The sequence below is a fragment of the Lissotriton helveticus genome, chromosome 9 (genome assembly GCF_964261635.1).
Source record: "Lissotriton helveticus chromosome 9, aLisHel1.1, whole genome shotgun sequence".
Taxonomy (NCBI): domain Eukaryota; kingdom Metazoa; phylum Chordata; class Amphibia; order Caudata; family Salamandridae; genus Lissotriton; species Lissotriton helveticus.
This window is the reverse complement of record NC_136070.1, coordinates 1,216,412,299-1,216,429,700: the sequence shown is the minus strand read 5'-3', so window position 1 is coordinate 1,216,429,700 and position 17,402 is coordinate 1,216,412,299. Positions and strand designations below refer to the sequence as shown.

The 17,402-nt window shown below is 43.2% G+C and overlaps 1 protein-coding gene across 2 annotated transcripts in view; it reads right to left on the bottom strand.

Annotated features, from left to right (window-relative positions):
- LOC144782367 (cullin-associated NEDD8-dissociated protein 1-like) overlaps nt 1–13,019 on the bottom strand; it is a 205,177-nt gene extending 192,158 nt beyond the window's left edge. For both annotated transcript variants that reach the window (XM_078661685.1, XM_078661686.1), the window contains exon 1: nt 12,847–13,019. In XM_078661685.1, the coding sequence (XP_078517811.1) occupies nt 12,847–12,914 (68 nt within the window). In that variant the 5' untranslated portion in view covers nt 12,915–13,019. The remainder of the gene's footprint in view (nt 1–12,846) is intronic.
- Between the last annotated feature and the right edge of the window lie 4,383 nt (nt 13,020–17,402).

Genomic DNA, 17,402 nt, shown 5'->3' with positions numbered 1-17,402 from the left:
ACTAGGCTTAGGTTAGGTACGCGGGGTAGGCGTATGTTAGAACCACCAGTTGAGTACTTTTAGCCACTATTTTATCATTGTATGTATTTTATGCATTCTATGTATTTTATGTATATGGCTCAGAAACCATATAATGCTTTTACAGTACTATTTTATAATACTATTCGTATTATATACAGTGTACTTCTTAACTAGCATTTCAATTGTAGCAGTGCATTTCTTATGCTTAAGAAATAAGACTGTTCAATAAATACTTTTATTGAAAACACCCGTCTCTCTCTATTTCTAAGCAACTCTGGTGAAACGAAGCATGCACATCTGACTGAGTGAAATAGCCGTCTATTTTTTCCGCGACTCTAGATACGTTTCATTCTGGGGAAACAAAGTTGTCATGTTATATGGTTGTCAGAGACTAATCCCTTCTTGTTTATTCGAGAAAGTTTCTTGTGACCTCTGAGCTAGCTGGCACTCACAATTAAGTCTAATATATTCGGCAGAGACCTAGTAGACCTCAGTCCTACGTCTAAGCTGCAGGGTATATTATTCCAATGCGCAGAGCCTATTGGGAATATAGGAACTACACTACAATGGCTTTACTTTCCCGGGCATAGGAGGAAGGTAGTGCTGGTAAACCTTTTAGGTAGCCATGCGCTTTTGTAAGTCAAAATAAAATAACAATCAGAATGGTGAGAAATGGGGCTGGGAATGATGGAGACCAGTGTCGACTGATATGAATAAATGATATATTGGCCTCTTCCATATTCATTGTATATGGAAGAGAAATAATAAAATACATAGGGTTCTGTGATGAGTAAGGTTTTAGGGTGGTACGGAGTTAAAGGTTCAGGGATATGTAGTGTGGGCCGCTCTGCATTTAAATCTGGTTTTCAGAAACATACCCCCAGAGGAGTGGTTTGTTTCTCAAAAACAAAATGACCAAACCCCGATTGAAATTATTCTTCCTGTACATGGAGGTCATTATTTATTTTCCCTGACGTGTTCCACCATGCACTGAACTGCGGACCAGGGCAGCAGGGAATGTGTGCATTAGGAGGATAGATCCAAACGGGGAAGACCTCCCAATACATGAATGGTGGTTGCCCTTTGGTGGATGGGCCGCCACTTCTGACTGGCCACCAGTTCCACTAGCAGTGACTCCACCAGTGGTCAATCAGCAGTTCGTCCTCTCCAAATGAGGCCAAAGGTCTGTAAAGGTTTGGGAGGGTGGGTCCTTTGTAGTTCAAACTAGGTGTCTGAGAAGATGCCTCCTACTGCTACATATGAGTTGTACTTCTATCTTGATCCTGGTTATTCAAAACATATGTATATTCTTTGCTACATGAAGGCAATACAATAAAAATGGTTTAAAAATACAGTTGGGTGGTGTGGGAGAGCTGCCACTTTACTGTGGATCTACTATCCCACGAAACTCTAAATGACTTTCAAAGTGAGGAAATGCATGTATGCACCCATGATCATTTCAGTTTCATGCATGGGAAGAATGTTTAAGGTGTATTTACCTTGCATAACAGAGATTCAGTCTAAAGCCTTGCACATGCAAGACATGTGATCTTCCGCTGAGATATATCTTCTGGTCAATTTTAGAAGCAAACATGTTTGAGTGAAAGATTTAAGCCACTGTAAAACTGAACTTTCAGAGGAGGAATACGAAGCCAGCTAAAAACCATGTGTGCAATCAGCAGTAAGCAGAAAAGATGGGAAATGTGTGCTACCCTGTCCCTGTTTCAGCTTTCTGGCAAGCCTGCTGTTTTCTACCTATGGACTTGGCAATCTGTAAATCCACTAGAAGTGCTCTATGACATTGCTGACATTCACATGCAGACCATAAAGCTGCACTGGTCTGTAGAATGGATCCAACGTGTTCCCTCTTTCAAAGTCAATGATAACTACTTCATGCACATGTCAGACTTTGGGGAGGTTTGCAGTTGGCGACTCCGGAGCCTGAATTTCCTGGAGGGGAGAAAATATACTGTTTCGTCCCCGAGGTACTGGAAAGTCACAATAACTTGAGTCCTCATTCGCTCCTTGCACCCTACCCCAATAGTCTGAGCTCCCCTTCCACCCTTAAAGGAGCAGTATGTTGCAGAGAAGCCAGATGGCTTCAGCTGAGGGACTTGGTGCCTAGCCATTGCTTTCCAAGTGCTTAGTAAAACAGAAGAAATTTCAGGAAGATATACTCTTGTAAGACTGAAATAATGTTTCAAATTTAAAAAATGCCTTAACTGTGGCTTGCCCAAACTCCCCACAGTGCACCAATATACAGTAAATAATGGATTTCTTGCCTAGCATTTTTGTATCACATCTGGACTTGGAAGAAGACACTACCAGCCCAGAGGAATGTTTTCCAGGAGCAACACTGTTTGTTGCTGCTTTGCCCTCAAGACCACAGCAGGACAAGTAACTCGAGAACACTCTGCTGTTGTTACCAGAAAGGCCAAGGGAGATGTGTTGCCTGGAGTGGAGGGAAGCCAGTTTACCAACCTGGAAGAATCAGTAGTAGTGCCCAAGCCTGCTTGGAGGCCACCGTGAAGAAGGAAACTACCCAGTAGCCATCCAGCACTTGCATTCCAAATTGTCACAATCAACTCAAGACCTTTTGGGCCATTAAAAGGTCGAAGATTTTCAGAGTGTATTTTGGGCCTGCACTATGGTGAACCAGCATGCCCTTGGCATTCTGGGAGCCTGTATTAGTCGCCTTTCAACTCAAGCGGGATACAGACGATTTCCTCTTTATCTTTATCCTTGGCTCTATGGTTGTCCCGATTCTGGAACCTTCCTAGCAATTCCATTTGCGGAGCTCTCACTTCTTTTTAGTAGCCACTGGATCCTAACCATAGATCCAAGTTTCTCTGTCACAACTGGACAAGTGGTTATTCAGTGGGCAGCTAGGTCCCAGGGATGCACCAGCCAAATGAACTGCATGACTGTAACTAGCCTGTTCAGAGAGAATGCAATTGAGCCCGGTACCCATATACAGGCTCCAAAGGAAGCAGACGGGAAACATACAGGGGCTGATAAGTACAGATTAAAAGCACCATAGACACTGAAGACTGCAGACAGAAAGGAGACAAGACAGGAAATTAAGTGACTCCCAGGAAGAAGGAAAAGGATGAGGAGCATAACCAGCCTACAGAGTATTCAGACAACAAGCAGACAAGGTCTAAATCATCTACAGAGGGGCTGGGGTCACATAATGAAACAAGCATAAGCTAAGAGGTGAAAATAACAAGCAGCCAAGAACCAAACAATCAGCCAAGAACAGAGGAACAAAGAAGCACCCACAGACTGCACTCATGGGGCACATAGGGACCAGGACGACTTGGACCGGAAGCAGATGGCTCAATATGCACATATAAGAAGCAGACAGCGCCACAGAAGTGATGCATAGTGGGCCAAGGAGAACAAATAGGAAGGAGGCAGACAGGGGTGGAATTGGTGTCGAATTGTATACAGAGCGCAGAAGAAAGTAAACAGGGGACAAGAAACACAGGCAGAAGACAAGTGGCAGAAATAATACACAAATCAGTGCCCCCGGGAGCCAATGTGGTAGGGATGCATAGAAAAGAAGCATAAATAGCATTAATGTGCAAATATGAGGAATCCTGGAGACGAAGGAACTGTCAGGAATAGGATAGAGGGCTAGGGTCGCAGTGGGAAGTAAAAGGGATCATAAAGGAATGTCTGCAGAGGCAAACACAGACACGGGTTGGCTGAAGATTGATGGAGCGAGATGCAGAGTGAAATTTCATTCTGACTCGCAAAGTTAAACTTCCATAATATCATAACCGTAATAATAAGTTTGTGATGAAAAGTATTAATCAACTTAGTTTTAAAATGCATTACACGACACAAGGGACTAATTTATGTGCACTATGTTACAAACTGCAGGTATGTGAAAAAATAATAAACTAACCTTGTCTATTGTCTTTGTCAGTATTAAATGCGGCTGAATAACTAATGGCATGTGCTTATTTATGTGCTTATGTTATGTGTTTTCTGTGGCAAAAGCTCGTGGAGAATTCTTTGCGGCCTAAATGAAGATGGTAGATATAAACGCTGCTTTGTGTGCTAAAAGCCAGATAACATAAACTAATGGGTTAATAATTAGCAAAGGGGGTGGGTAACAGAATGGGTCTCAATTCTCTAATTAATTAATGTTTTGTGTTTGTTTAAATGACAGTTTTCAAGAAAGAGGTTTAAGGCCTGTTTTAGTTGGCATTTGGAATCCTGTCGTGAAGAGCCGAGCACAAAGAAGTAGAAAGTTTTACCACATTGACGTTCATCAGAGAAATAAATAAAATAAACTGTGCAAAACGTGCTCCGAGAGTGACGGATTCAAGGACAGGATGCGGCAAATCTGCCAAGCTAAGTAAGTAACGGACTGCAACTCGTCAAATGTTGCATTTCTGAGGAAGCCAAAAGTCATGTATTAAGTCGGACAATAGAGTCAAAGAAAAGGCTCGATTTTGGTATGAAAACGGTGATGATATGTAATGGGCTGACATCAGACAGCCAATGAGGATCCTGGATGGCGGAGAAAAGTGTACTTTTTAGTGGAGATTAGCTAGTTAGAAAGGTATAAAACCTAGCCCCATGGGCAGGAGGGCGTCTTCTCGCTTTCCGATTCCTGAAGGGCGTGACGTGCTGTTGGACTCTTTGGCGCACGTAAGGACAGCAGTCTTTAATGACTTTTCTTTTTAGGTGGAGCGAGTTTTAGACAGGGAAATAGAATTTAGGGAATGGAAACTGTTATTTTCTTTTATTCATGCTGAATGATTTGCCTTTAAATGTCAGTCAAATAAGTCCTTTCCTCAATAAAAATGCTGCTTTCTTGCTAATAAAATAAAGATTCTTATTTGAAAATGCTCTTTCTTTGAATAATAAAGTAAATAAAATTAGATTTTAAAATGACAAGCTGGTCTTGTTTATTCATGTCTAGTTACCATTAGTTGATTCATTTGCCTTAGTGGCTTAATTAAATGATAATTGTTTAAAAAACATGGTAGGAAACGATAAACTGCAGTTGTATATAAACTTGTAAATAGTTATTAGTTAAACAGAACCATTCATGATTAATTAAGTCACATGATTCAGTTGCTCAAAAATTGTCTCGTAGGTTTATGGGCCTGTGTTAATGATTTATGATTAATGGTGAGTATTGTGGTGTTAGGTAGCGTTGGTGAGACAGTTTTTCATTAGGAGCGCTGGATCAAGATGCTGGCCAAGTGAGGCAGACAGAGGCTAAAGGGTGTAGTCAGATGAAGATATGTGCCATAAGGTGCAGACTGGAACAGTTGTGTGTAGACAGGGGTAAAAAACGAGCTAGAAAGGGGCAGAAGGGATCAGACAGTGGCTAAAAGTGAGGCAATGTATAATGAGGAAGAAGTCAGGGAAAGAGGGAAGCAGACCAGTGCGGGAATCCGACCCGTGCAGGCAGCAACTGAAATATGTAAACAGAAGGTAGAGCGAGACTGAGAGATGCTGTCAGGGTGAAGGTGGGTGTAAACAGAAGGCACATAGAACCTGAAGGTTTCAGACAGGTGCTTACGGATGAGGGCTGACATGAACAAGCTACAGACAGGAAGCAGTGGCTAGATAGGAAGAACACGTGCTGATGAGTAGAGATTTAGCAAATGGTTTCGACAAGAAGCCAATCTGAAGGTTGCAAACAGGGAGAGAAATTGGCTCATTGTGTAGACAGGAACCAAGGGATGCAAACAGAAAGCAGATAGCCAAGGGCAGCAGAAAACCAGATAGGGGCTTCATAGGAATACCAAAGAATACCAAAGAAACATTCAGGAAACAATAAGGGCGAGGCTCCAGAAAAGAAGTATTCAAGCAGATAGGAGAGCAGGAGTGATCCACTCAATAATAAGCAATACACACAACAGACATCAGCAACAGATGTATACATTATTTGAAAAAGTGTATACAAATAGGAATAAGCAGCAGGAGGGACTTACCTTTCTCTTGGACCTGCAGTGTAAGAAAGCACCTATGTGCTGTGCTGAATCAAAATGTGGAGTTATAAAAGTCTGTCACTCTTAGAAGTGGCAATTCACTGTCATAATGACACAACATTACTTGGAGGAAACCAACAAAATTCACTTGTAAAGCCATACCAAATGTTCTATGGAGCAAGACAGCTGTGGAACTGAAAAGAAGATCACTGGATGAAATAACGACCTTCTGAAGACGACACTTCAGCTCTGGCTTGGAAGTAGTTACCGCCATCCATGCGATAGACAGAAAGGAGGGGAGCACTGGAGAGTTGGGATGAGTACGAGAAACAGGTGTGTGCTTATCTTACTGCACTATCCTAAAGAGACAGAACCACACCAGAAGCCGCTTTAGGATGTTTGCATTGGGGGTATGGGATTAATACTGGGAGGAGGAGTACATCCTAACTTATAGCCTCATGCAACCTGAATTTACAGCTAAAAAGGCATATACATATGGTCTAGGTACATCCAGTGCACATACACTTGGGTGATGAAAGTAGAGGAGAATCAGAGGAAAAATAGCTTTACAAACATGAAAAAGTCTATCAAGTTGCAATTTCACACAAGTAAGTTCCTTATCAGAAGAAGCATAAACAGTTCAGAGGTAAATACTACTTAGTTTAATGTGCAGGCTGATGAATGGTGCCAGTGTTTCAAAGGGAATGAATCTCCAGTGATTTATGAACAGGTTATGCACCCTGAGGTGTGATAGCATGGCAGCTTCTGGCCAGCGGATGCTTGGATGGACTCCCAGACCACAGAGGAACACACTTGCAAATGTGAACAGCTATTCAGTCTTCTTGCAGCTGTCCCCATACATCACAGCATACTCCATGAAGTCTACAAATATAGGCAAGCTACACTGAAACTCTATACAGTGGATCCTCGAATGACCACAGCCAGGGTATCCCAACAGCGGTCACTGTTCTCGCTGCTTCTCAGTATGTCACAAACAGAGATGCCCATCAGGCAGCTTCACAATCAAGAGAGAAATCCAGAAATTCTGCAGCTCTGCACTACATAAAATTAGTAAAACACAAAAATAAAAAACACAGAAGATGAAGTGTCAGCTCTCGTCTTAAGAGTATTGTCATGGGACGTGGGTGGCATCAATCTCAGTCCAGTAAATCTGCAGTTCACCTAATTTCACCTATAAACGTTTTGGCACCCAATCAATTTGCTGCAACTAATCCAAGTGCAGAAAGTTGCAATTTCAAGACATTTCTAGCAATTCTGTGAAAGGTTTTCATATAGCAAAATCTTGTTTTTCTGTGTTCATACATCAACGAGGAACATTGTGATGGAACATATGGACTGATGCAAGAGCTTTGAAGAAAGCGTTAAAATGAAAATTAATGGATCTTTCGTCACATGCCTCTAAGAGCAAGGCTGCAAACCAGCAAAAGTCACAATAGATGCCAATTGACAGTGAGGGACGAACAATATGAACCTAATCTAGACATAACACTGGCACACCATAATGACCATCTCAGTGGATAGTACCACCACAAGATCTAGAGGACAAAAGCCCCAACATACAAAGAAATGGGAGTAGAAAATGTAAGGCTGAAATTGAGCGAAAGAAGATATTAAGGGCCCGATTATGATGTCGGTCGGAGTTGTCTCCGACCGACATCATCACGGAATCGGGACAGACTGACCTGTGGTCAGCAGCCCCGACCGCTTAATTAAGAATGCAACCACACATGGTGCGGTCGCACACTCCCATTTCCCTATGGGAGCTTGTGCAACTGCCATAAACCGACCTTAACACAACTCCTATAAGGAAATGGGAGATTGTGTTCATCCCTGCACCGTGTGGTAGGCCCCTCAAGGTGCCTGCCACAAGGTGCAGGGATCAACTCGACCCCCAACTGGAGCCCACAAAAATAAGGTGACCCTGCAAGGGGCCCCCAAACTCGCTTTCCGACAGGCTTTCCATGCAGGAAAGCCCAGCATGGAAAGCCTGTGGTAAACCGAGCAACGTAATCCCAAAGGCGGAAACGCAGTCCATTAGAATTACGGGCCGGTCTCCAATTGGCCGACTTCCAGCCGGAATGACCAGCCGGTTTCAATTCCGACTGCCTATATTGCAATTAGGAGGTCGGAATTGAAACTAGCGAACCTGGTAGAAAAGCCTCTGACTTCAGGTCTTTCGTAATCGGCCCCTAAGTGTTAGATCAACATTTCGGATAAGAAATCTTAAAATGTAGCACTGGGCTAAAATGCTTGGGTTTCGCACAAATCAATGCTTTCTCACTACTGGAATCAAAGGCACGCCAGCTGACTCAATACAAGCAGCCAAGGAGGCCTGCCAGCAGCAGCAAATCATTCACCATCTCCCACTGATCTGTTTTAATTAGAGCTTTAACCGCACAGGTTCAGGTTTTCCATCTCCCGTTTGCAGCCAATTAACATGGGGATTAAATAAAAAGCTAATTTTTACATAAATCGTCATAACAAATTTGAAAGGTCGACGTTCAAACTGCCTACTGTAAGAAAGTGTTGGGGCTATTTTTTAAGTGCAAACACCGTTCACAGCATGGTTTTAAATTCAATTAATTTCCCCTGCCTCTGGAAACAGGGTTTAACGTAACATGTATTTGTAAAGCGCACGTTCACCCAGAAGGGTATCTTGGATATCTTGCGGCTGAATAACAGATGTTTATTGTTACCCAACTCAATGGTACTCATGTTATCGACCTCAGAAGGATGAAAGGCGGAGTAGACCCACCTGAGATGAACCTGTGACCATGAGGTCAAACAGGCCCTTACATTAGTCCACATTAGTCCACTAAGCCAAAATATTTACAAACATGCCGATTGTTTTTTTTCACCGTACGGACTAATTCTGGCATGCTCTCCCATTGCACCTTAAACTTTGTCCTTCACTGGTGCATTTCAGGAGCAAGCTCAAAACCCACCTCATTAAAATCTTCATACTTTGGATACTATTCCTTCTACTCCTAAAAAAATCATCTTGTATAGTAAATAAATAAAATATTTAAATAGCGCACGAATGCCGAGGCATCTTGGCGCTAAAAAGGAGAAGTTATGCTTTCTTCTATACATAACACATTAACATAGGTTAAAAACATCTGATATCCTCTTAAATCAGTTAAACCGAAAGTGTTATTACGAAACAAAACCCAAACTCCCTGAAATTAGCCAGTTATAATTAACTACACACACATAACTTGCGCTACCACAATTAAAACCATAACTCATCCACAAAATGAACTACTTGTGACCTCACAATATAGCTAAACATAACTGGTTAATTTCCGTTTTTCTGTTTTCATTTCGTAATCCTAACTTCACTTTACCAGTTTTATTTTAATGGAATATATGCTCCTCCACTCAAACAGGAACAATCACATGTCAACACACCTACTTTTATACATCCATGCACAAACAACAGTACATGTTAACAACCATAAAACACTAGACAGCCAGTGTCATATGCAAACACAATAACCATTATACATCCACACAAGCACCATTTGACAATGGTAAGCAATGTTTACACAAAGCCTTAACCTCGTAATAATGTCTTTAAGCACTCCTAATGAAAAATTTCCTTCAACACATCATGTTTCACATTTATTTAGGGTCTGATATATAGTTTGGCCAAATTTTCAGTCTGCCCGCCTCATTTAGAGCTGGACAGACCACAAGTATTCAGTTAACGGAACCTCTGTTGGCACCACTGGCGGAGTACTTCCTCCCGCAGCCAAAGGAGTAGGGGCCGTCGGATGAAGGACTTTACACCATCGCCCTATTTTGGGTGGATGGTGTAAAGTCTTTTTTGTCCTGTCCATCACTGCCAGGAAAACCTGGCAATTGGGGACAGAAAAAAAACCAATAATGGACTTCCTACACGCTGGAAGAAAACTCCCGAGTGTTTGGGACTAGAGGGAGTTTGTTAAAACAAAAACTGAAAACGTTTGAAAAGTTTGGGCTTATAGTATCATTCATTAACTTTCCAAACACTGACAGGAGCAATTAATGGCAGCAATTGTACATTCAGAAAGTTGTCCACTAAACCAGCAAACAATTTTACATTTGGCGACAGAAATCCCTCGAAATAGTTGAGGTATTGTCCTCCCTGCAATCTCCGCCCACCAAACTCTAAATCAGACTCTTAGTTAAGTAATAACAAGGGGTGCCACAGGCATCATTGTATACACAATGCCAAATTATACACCAGTAAACTACCATCACAAATACAAACACTCTCTACCGTACACATCTACCGGCATACATTTGTATCCCAATAATTTTGTGTCAATACAACAGCCATGAACACCCACTATTTAAATTGTCACACCATCATGCACATTTTAAAAACGCCTATAAAAAACAAACAAGAATTAGTGTGTAAAACAAATGTTTTTTCAAGTTATGTCAAGTAATAACAGGGTGGTGATTAAAGTTAACCAAGTATGGTGGGGTTGGGATATGGGGTGAAGGTAGCACCATTACTTAGGATTTTCTTTACTGCGAAGTGAATATCAACATATTAGTCAACTGTAACTTCCTCTAAAATTATTTTTTTAGTAAATATAAACATATATATATAAACATAAATTTGCATATAAATATTACACTGGAATCAAAATTGACAGTGGTTAGGTCACAATTTCTGTAGGAAATTATTTTTTTGTTTTATTTACTTGGATCCCATTTAACAAATCTGCACAAACCTTTAAGAAGTACCCTTCATGCTGTGTTCTTCATTTGGTGTGTGAGTTATGGTTTGCATGGCAGCCGTGCAAGTTATGGATAGTGTATCTAACCAAAACTTGCACATTTCAGTTGATTTTCAATTTTCAATTTGATAATCCTTGTTAAATCTATTAGGGGGAGAGGACATATTGTTTTGCCAACTGTAATTATTCTATATTCTTAATTTTAAGACTGTATGCTTCATGGCTGCCTTGTGGGAAAGTGTATGTGCAATATAGTAAGCAAGAGTTAATTATGTTAAGCCAAAAATAAATGCAATAGGCCTGATTGCTTCATAAGGAAAAGTTAATTGAGATGGCATAGATCTCATCTGTTTATTATAAAAAGTTACAAAAGCAGTAGATTTTACATATTTATTATTACATGCCTATGTTAAAGACAATAGTCCTTTAAGTGTGGATTATTACACTGTATTAAAACCTGTAGGCAGGTATTTTGTTACATGAATGATCATATTACAGCAGCAGGCAAGAAGTTTAGAGTGGGTTAGCCCTTTGAAAAATTCTGGGTGTAGAAGACTTCTACCGTGATTATCCTCAAAAGGTCCTCTTTGGAGGGGTACATTGTTTTGCCAATTGTACATTTGTGAATGTTTTTAATTTTAAGACTGCATACTTGATACTTGCTCCTGGGGATGGTTATGCTAAATATTGTAGGCCTGAGCTGATTACTGTGACAAGCCAATGATAAAGGCTACTGGCCTCATTAGTTCATATGGGAAAGTTTTGTCAGATGCCTGAGCTCTGATTTGTTTATTATGAAATGTTATGAAAAGGCAGCAGGTTTGACACATTTTAATAAACATATGCTAAAGCCAGAGGGCATTTGCAGGTGGGTTGTTACTACACTGTAGACAAGTATTCTACTACAAGTAATCTTGCGATTTACCATAGTAGGCAAGGGATTTTATGCTTGTTGCCCCCCTCTGCCAAACCTTGGTAAAAATGCGTTGCACTGTTAGAATCCTGTTTATGCTCTTCTAGTCCCCTCTTTCCAAATTTAATTTCGAGAAAATGTATAATTTTATGACTGTATGCCTGATGGGTGCCTAGAGGGAAAGCGGATGTTCAGTACAGTAGACCTGAGTTGGTTATAGTGTGAAGCCTATTTTAAATACTATAAACCATACTATAAACCTGACTAGTTTCTTTGCTAAAGGTACGTCAAATACAATAGGTCTGGGTTGTTTATTATGAATAGTTACAAAAACACCACGCCTGATTTACTTATTGTTAAAAGCATATGCTTTGTTGGAAATTTGCCCTCTCTGTAGGGTCACTTCAGACTTTTGCCTTCTGCTACTGAAACAGTTTTTTTGTTGCCCAGAGGACTTTACCCCTGCTAACCAGGGTTAAGATTTTTTAATACCTATACTCACTAGTTACCAAAGAGGCACTTTCATTTATAAGCCAAACCTACTGGCATTGCTGATGCTTATTTTTCATTAACATCCTAAAAAGTGAGTCCACGCAACCAACTGCATATGTTCTAATCAATGCAAAGTGTGGAATGGGGACAGGGTAAAGTGAATGGGTATGGAGGGCAGGGCTCTTTGGCCACGCTGCAGCCGGCCTCCATGTCTCCAAAGTTTCGATATTGCTGATGTATCTGATCTCATCTGTGATGTCATAATGTTACTTGAAATGTCATCGATTATTTTATTTGAGATGACATAAATTCTAACACATGGGAGATCCCAGCAGTACATGGTAAAGGCAGGAGTTATCATTGGCAGCTTAATATTATCCATTTTCATGCATTCTGGTATTTGTACATTTTATTTATATAGCGCTTGCTCGCATAATTTAATTATAAATACAAGCCTCCATGTCCCCGCATTAAATGGATAAACCCCAGCACCGCAACACGGTTTTGCTTGTACCAAACTGTCCCTAGGAGTCACACGTGAGTATCCAGGCGTCACATGCAGGCAGACTGCACACTGAGACCTGTCACGCACACACATGCCAACAGCAGACTTGGCCGCTCTGCTGGTGACGTCCCCCGGGGGACCCACCCTCGGTACTGCCCTCACTCTCGGCGGCCCGGCCTCCCCCGGCCCCCTGCCCCGCACCTGAAGTCCTTGTCGCTGGAGCCCATCTTCTCCAGGAGGCCACAGAGCTGGTAGGACGTGCCGCTCATGTTGAGGCCGGAACGGGGAGCCGAGGCGCGTGGCTGGGACGTTGAGGTCGCTCTGGAGGCTCGCGCCGCCCGGGTGACATGTAGGGCAGGCGCCAGTCAGCAGCGACCCTGTCCGGCAGGAAGATCCGCGCATGCGCGCCGCAGACACCGGCGCCACCACGCGGCGGCTCCGACCGCGCGCACCCAGGAGGCTGCCAAGCACCGTTAATTAAACATTTTTAGGTGATTAGTTAGTGAAGTTTATGTCCTTGAATAGGGCAAGCGAGCTGCAGCTGTCACGAGCGCACATCTGGTTCTGTCATGACGTGCGTTATAATAACAGACTTCTTCGTTGGCATGACTAATAAAGTAGTGTTCCGCTATGTTATTCATTAATACATAGAGCGGAATTCAACTAAAACATGCATTTGCAATGCAATAGGTCTCGCATTAAGAAAGTTTGATCTATTGGTATTGTAAATGACAAATATTTTATTTATGTGTTGGTTTTTAAAATAGCGAAATAGCTTTGTCATTTACAATGCCAATAGTTTTAACTTTCGCAAACGTGACACCTATAGCATTTGTAATGCAATATGTGTTATATTTACATGACTTAGATGTATTAATATGACAAATAACAATGGCTTTTATTTTTTTTAATAATTAATACTTACATAAAAGTTGTTGTAATTTATAATGGCAATAGCTTAAACTTTTGTAAATAACTTTTGGGAAGATTATGTTCATTGTCTTTTATTTTGTTTAAAATCCAAGAACAGCAGTGAAATATTAACATCTTTTTGTGACATTTGTAATAAAGCTTGAAACATTGAGAGAACATATTAGAACCAGTTGTTGTTGAATGGTTGCACAGAGTGATGCTGTGGTGTTCAGTGGTGCTGAGTGATGCTGTGGCCTTCAGTGGTGATGAGTGATGCTGTGGCCTTCAGTGGTGCTGAGTGATGCTGTGGCCTTCAGTGGTGCTGAGGCCTTCAGTGGTGCTGAGTGATGCTGTGGCGTTGAGTGATGCTGTGGCATTGAGTGATGCTGTGGCATTGAGTAATGCTGTGGCGTTGAGTGATGCTGTGACGTTGAGTGATGCTGTGACGTTGAGTGATGCTGTGACGTTGAGTGATGCTGTGGCGTTGAGGGATGCTGTGCGCTGAGTGGTGCTGTGGCATTAAGTGGTGCTGTGGCATTGAGTGGTGCTGTGGCGTTGAGGGGTGCTGTGGCATTCAGTGGTGCTGAGTGATGCTGTGGCCTTCAGTGGTGCTGAGGCGTTTAGTGGTGCTGAGTGATGCTGTGGCGTTGAGTGGTGCTGTGGTGTTGAGTGGTGCTGTGGTGTTGAGTGGTGCTGTGGTGTTGAGTGGTGCTGTGGCGTTGAGTGGTGCAGTGGTGCTGAGTGATGCTGTGGCGTTGAGTGATGCTGTGGCATTGAGTGATGCTGTGGCGTTGAGTAATGCTGTGGCGTTGAACAATGCTGTGGCATTGAGTGGTGCTGTGGCATTGAGGGGTGCTGTGGCGTTGAGGGGTGCTGTAGCATTCAGTGGTGCTGAGTGATTCTGTGGTGCTGAGTGATGCTGTGGCGTTGAGTGATGCTACGGCATTGAGTGGTGCTGTGGCGTTGAGTGGTGCTGTGGCGTTGAGTGGTGCTGTGGCGTTGAGTGGTACTGTGGCATTGAGTGGGGCTTGAGAGTTATTTCAGTCACGGCGGGAGGTGGGAGGGGAAGTAGGAGAGACGGGGGAGTGAAAGCGCTAGCGGCAAATGGCGACCTGCACAAGTCGGAGGGTGGGGGGTGGAGGGTGGAGTTGGAGGTTGGAGTTGGAGGTTGGAGTTGGAGGGTGGAGTTGGAGGGTGGAGTTGGAGGGTGGAGTTGGAGTTGGAGTTGGAGGGTGGAGTTGGAGTTGGAGGGTGGAGTTGGAGTTGGAGGGTGGAGTTGGAGTTGGAGGGTGGAGTTGGAGTTAGAGGGTGGAGTTGGAGTTAGAGAGTGGAGTTGGAGTTAGAGGGTGGAGTTGGAGGGTGGAGTTGGAGAGTGGAGTTGGAGTTGGAGGGTGGAGTTGGAGGGTGGAGTTGGTGGGTAGAGTTGGAGGGTGGAGTTGGAGTTGGAGGGTGGAGTTGAAGTTTGAGTTGGAGGGTGGAGTTTGAGTTGGAGGGTGGAGTTTGAGTTGGAGGGTGGAGTTGGAGTTGGAGGGTGGAGTTGGAGGGTGGAGTTGGAGTTGGAGGGTGGAGTTTGTAAAGCGCACTACATACCCACTAGGGTCTCAAGGCTGTAGGTGACACACAGGCTATAGGGCCAGGAGTATCAGCGTCCATATAAATACCTGGACTCTGTATTGAAATTCACCAATGGGAAGTGGAAGGGGAAAGCGTCAAACAACAGAGTGACACGAGCACCCTGGCATCCGATCCCGGCTCAGCCAGCGATCCTCTCGGATCCCTGTAAGCCTCTGCAGATCAGAAACTACAAGGCATCACGGAGGCCCCGGGGGAGCTCCTGCCATCAGCAGGCCATTCGCATGCAAAGCCAAAGAGACAGAGGTCCAGCGATGGGGGGCCTGGTGAATAAATACTGGGGGGCGGGGACTGGGAGGGCAGGGAGCAAGTGGGGCAGAAAGGGGAAAAAGCAAACAGTTTTGGAATAATGAAATTCCGGCAGATGGCCCCCAAATCTTCTGATCTCCCGGGCTCGGCAATTAGCAGCTCAATCGGAGTCAGATAAAGTGCAGGTCAGGCGCTGCACACCCGAGGTGGCAGCGCCCGGGGGAGGGGGATTAGGGAGGTGCAGAGGGTGAAAGTGTGTCCAATGGGAGCGGGCTGAATTTTATAATTACATTTACATCAGAGAGGGCCTATCTGTCGGGTCAGCAGGTAGCAGCCAGGCCTTTGCCCCCTCCCCTCCTCCTCGCGCAGAAGCTGGGAGGAACAAAGCTCTCAGCTCCCTGGCTGTTTGGGGGCAGAGAGTTTGGTTTGCATTATGCAATTGTAGGTATTTAAGTGCCACTGTATCCCTTGGGCAAGCAAGCACCTGAAATCCCCTGGGGCTCTGGGTGATACCAAACTTCTCCATGTCACAAAGACTCAGAATTTCCATTCCTGGGGGTTCTTCTGTTTGGGATACCACTGCTTTCTGGGAAATGTAGATTTGGTGCGGTTGAAATAGTCTTTACGGACTAAGGCATTCGATGACAATAAAATGGCATTCCGAGACTAGACAAGTGGGGACGCTGTGACATGGAGTCATTTTGCAACACTACACGTTTGTCAGTGTTAAATTGAAGAAGAAAAAAAAGGTGACGCAGATGAAATTAGAAAAAATTTTTGAGGTGGAAGGAGCTCTTCGGTCACAAGTTTGCAGCAAGTTCGAGGATATACGACCCAAGTGGTGCACATGCATTTTCCTACCTTTGTTTAAGTCCATAGATTATGCCTGGTCAGCAAGAGCGCAATGCTGTGGTCCAGGATTTTCTTTTAAGAGTTCTGTGCATTCTAGAAGTTGTGGTCCTGGTTCCTTTTAATTGACCAATAGACCGAGACAGCAAATCATTGATTTGAAAAAGAAGGGGCCAGAACTGGATCTGATAATTCTGCAAATTGCTGATGTAAGCAGCCTTTGATGTGGTGTGCCCTTTGATGTGGTGTGCGAGGCGGATAGGGGTGGGGGGGCGTTGGAGCAGGCGAGCGAGTGAGTGGAGGGAACCAGCATGGGGTGTGAGTGAGGCCAAGCGCGCGCCTGGCCAAGCGTCAAGCTTGAAAAGTTAACATGCATTGTAGCAAATCCGGCTTGTTCAAGAGAGTTTTGGTCAGATGTAATAGGTTTCGAGTAAGAAATTACTCGACCTAAAAAACAGGACCTTTTACAAAACAATCTAATTACACCATGCTTGTAACCGGAAAGAGTCGACGCATGCTAGACAGTAGAAAATATTAATTCATACGTTCATCTCGATAATAATTGTATACATTTATCATTAACACTTACATTTAGATAAAAAAGAAAATGTACCTACTACATAGAAAATTTCAATAGGCTGGCAACGCATCAAAAGTTACAAGGTTTTCTTACAACTCCGAATGCTATAAGGTTATAATGTTTTAAAATCTTCCTCAGTTCTAAAATGCAGGACACAAGTCCCAAAAAAGAAGTGGGGGGACTAACCTCGTTAGGCAGTAAGCAAATCATGGTGCGTGACATCAGAGCGCATGACATCATGGCGTTTGACATTGCCCATAGCATCACAGGAAGTGGCATCACGACCCATAAACTCACAGGAAGTGACATCACAAGCAGTGACATCAGATCTTAAGATCGAATACATATTTAGCAGGTCTATTATGAATAAAATTTGAGCGCATTACGAGATTTAATAAATGGGATTTTTTGTCTGGGTTATGCCAAAAAAAGTGAAGCAACCGTACGCCAAATCTGGACCTCAACTTTTACATTTATTTTCAACTCTGCCACAAAGAAATTGACTACAAGGAGAAACGTTGCAGTAAATCTGTTC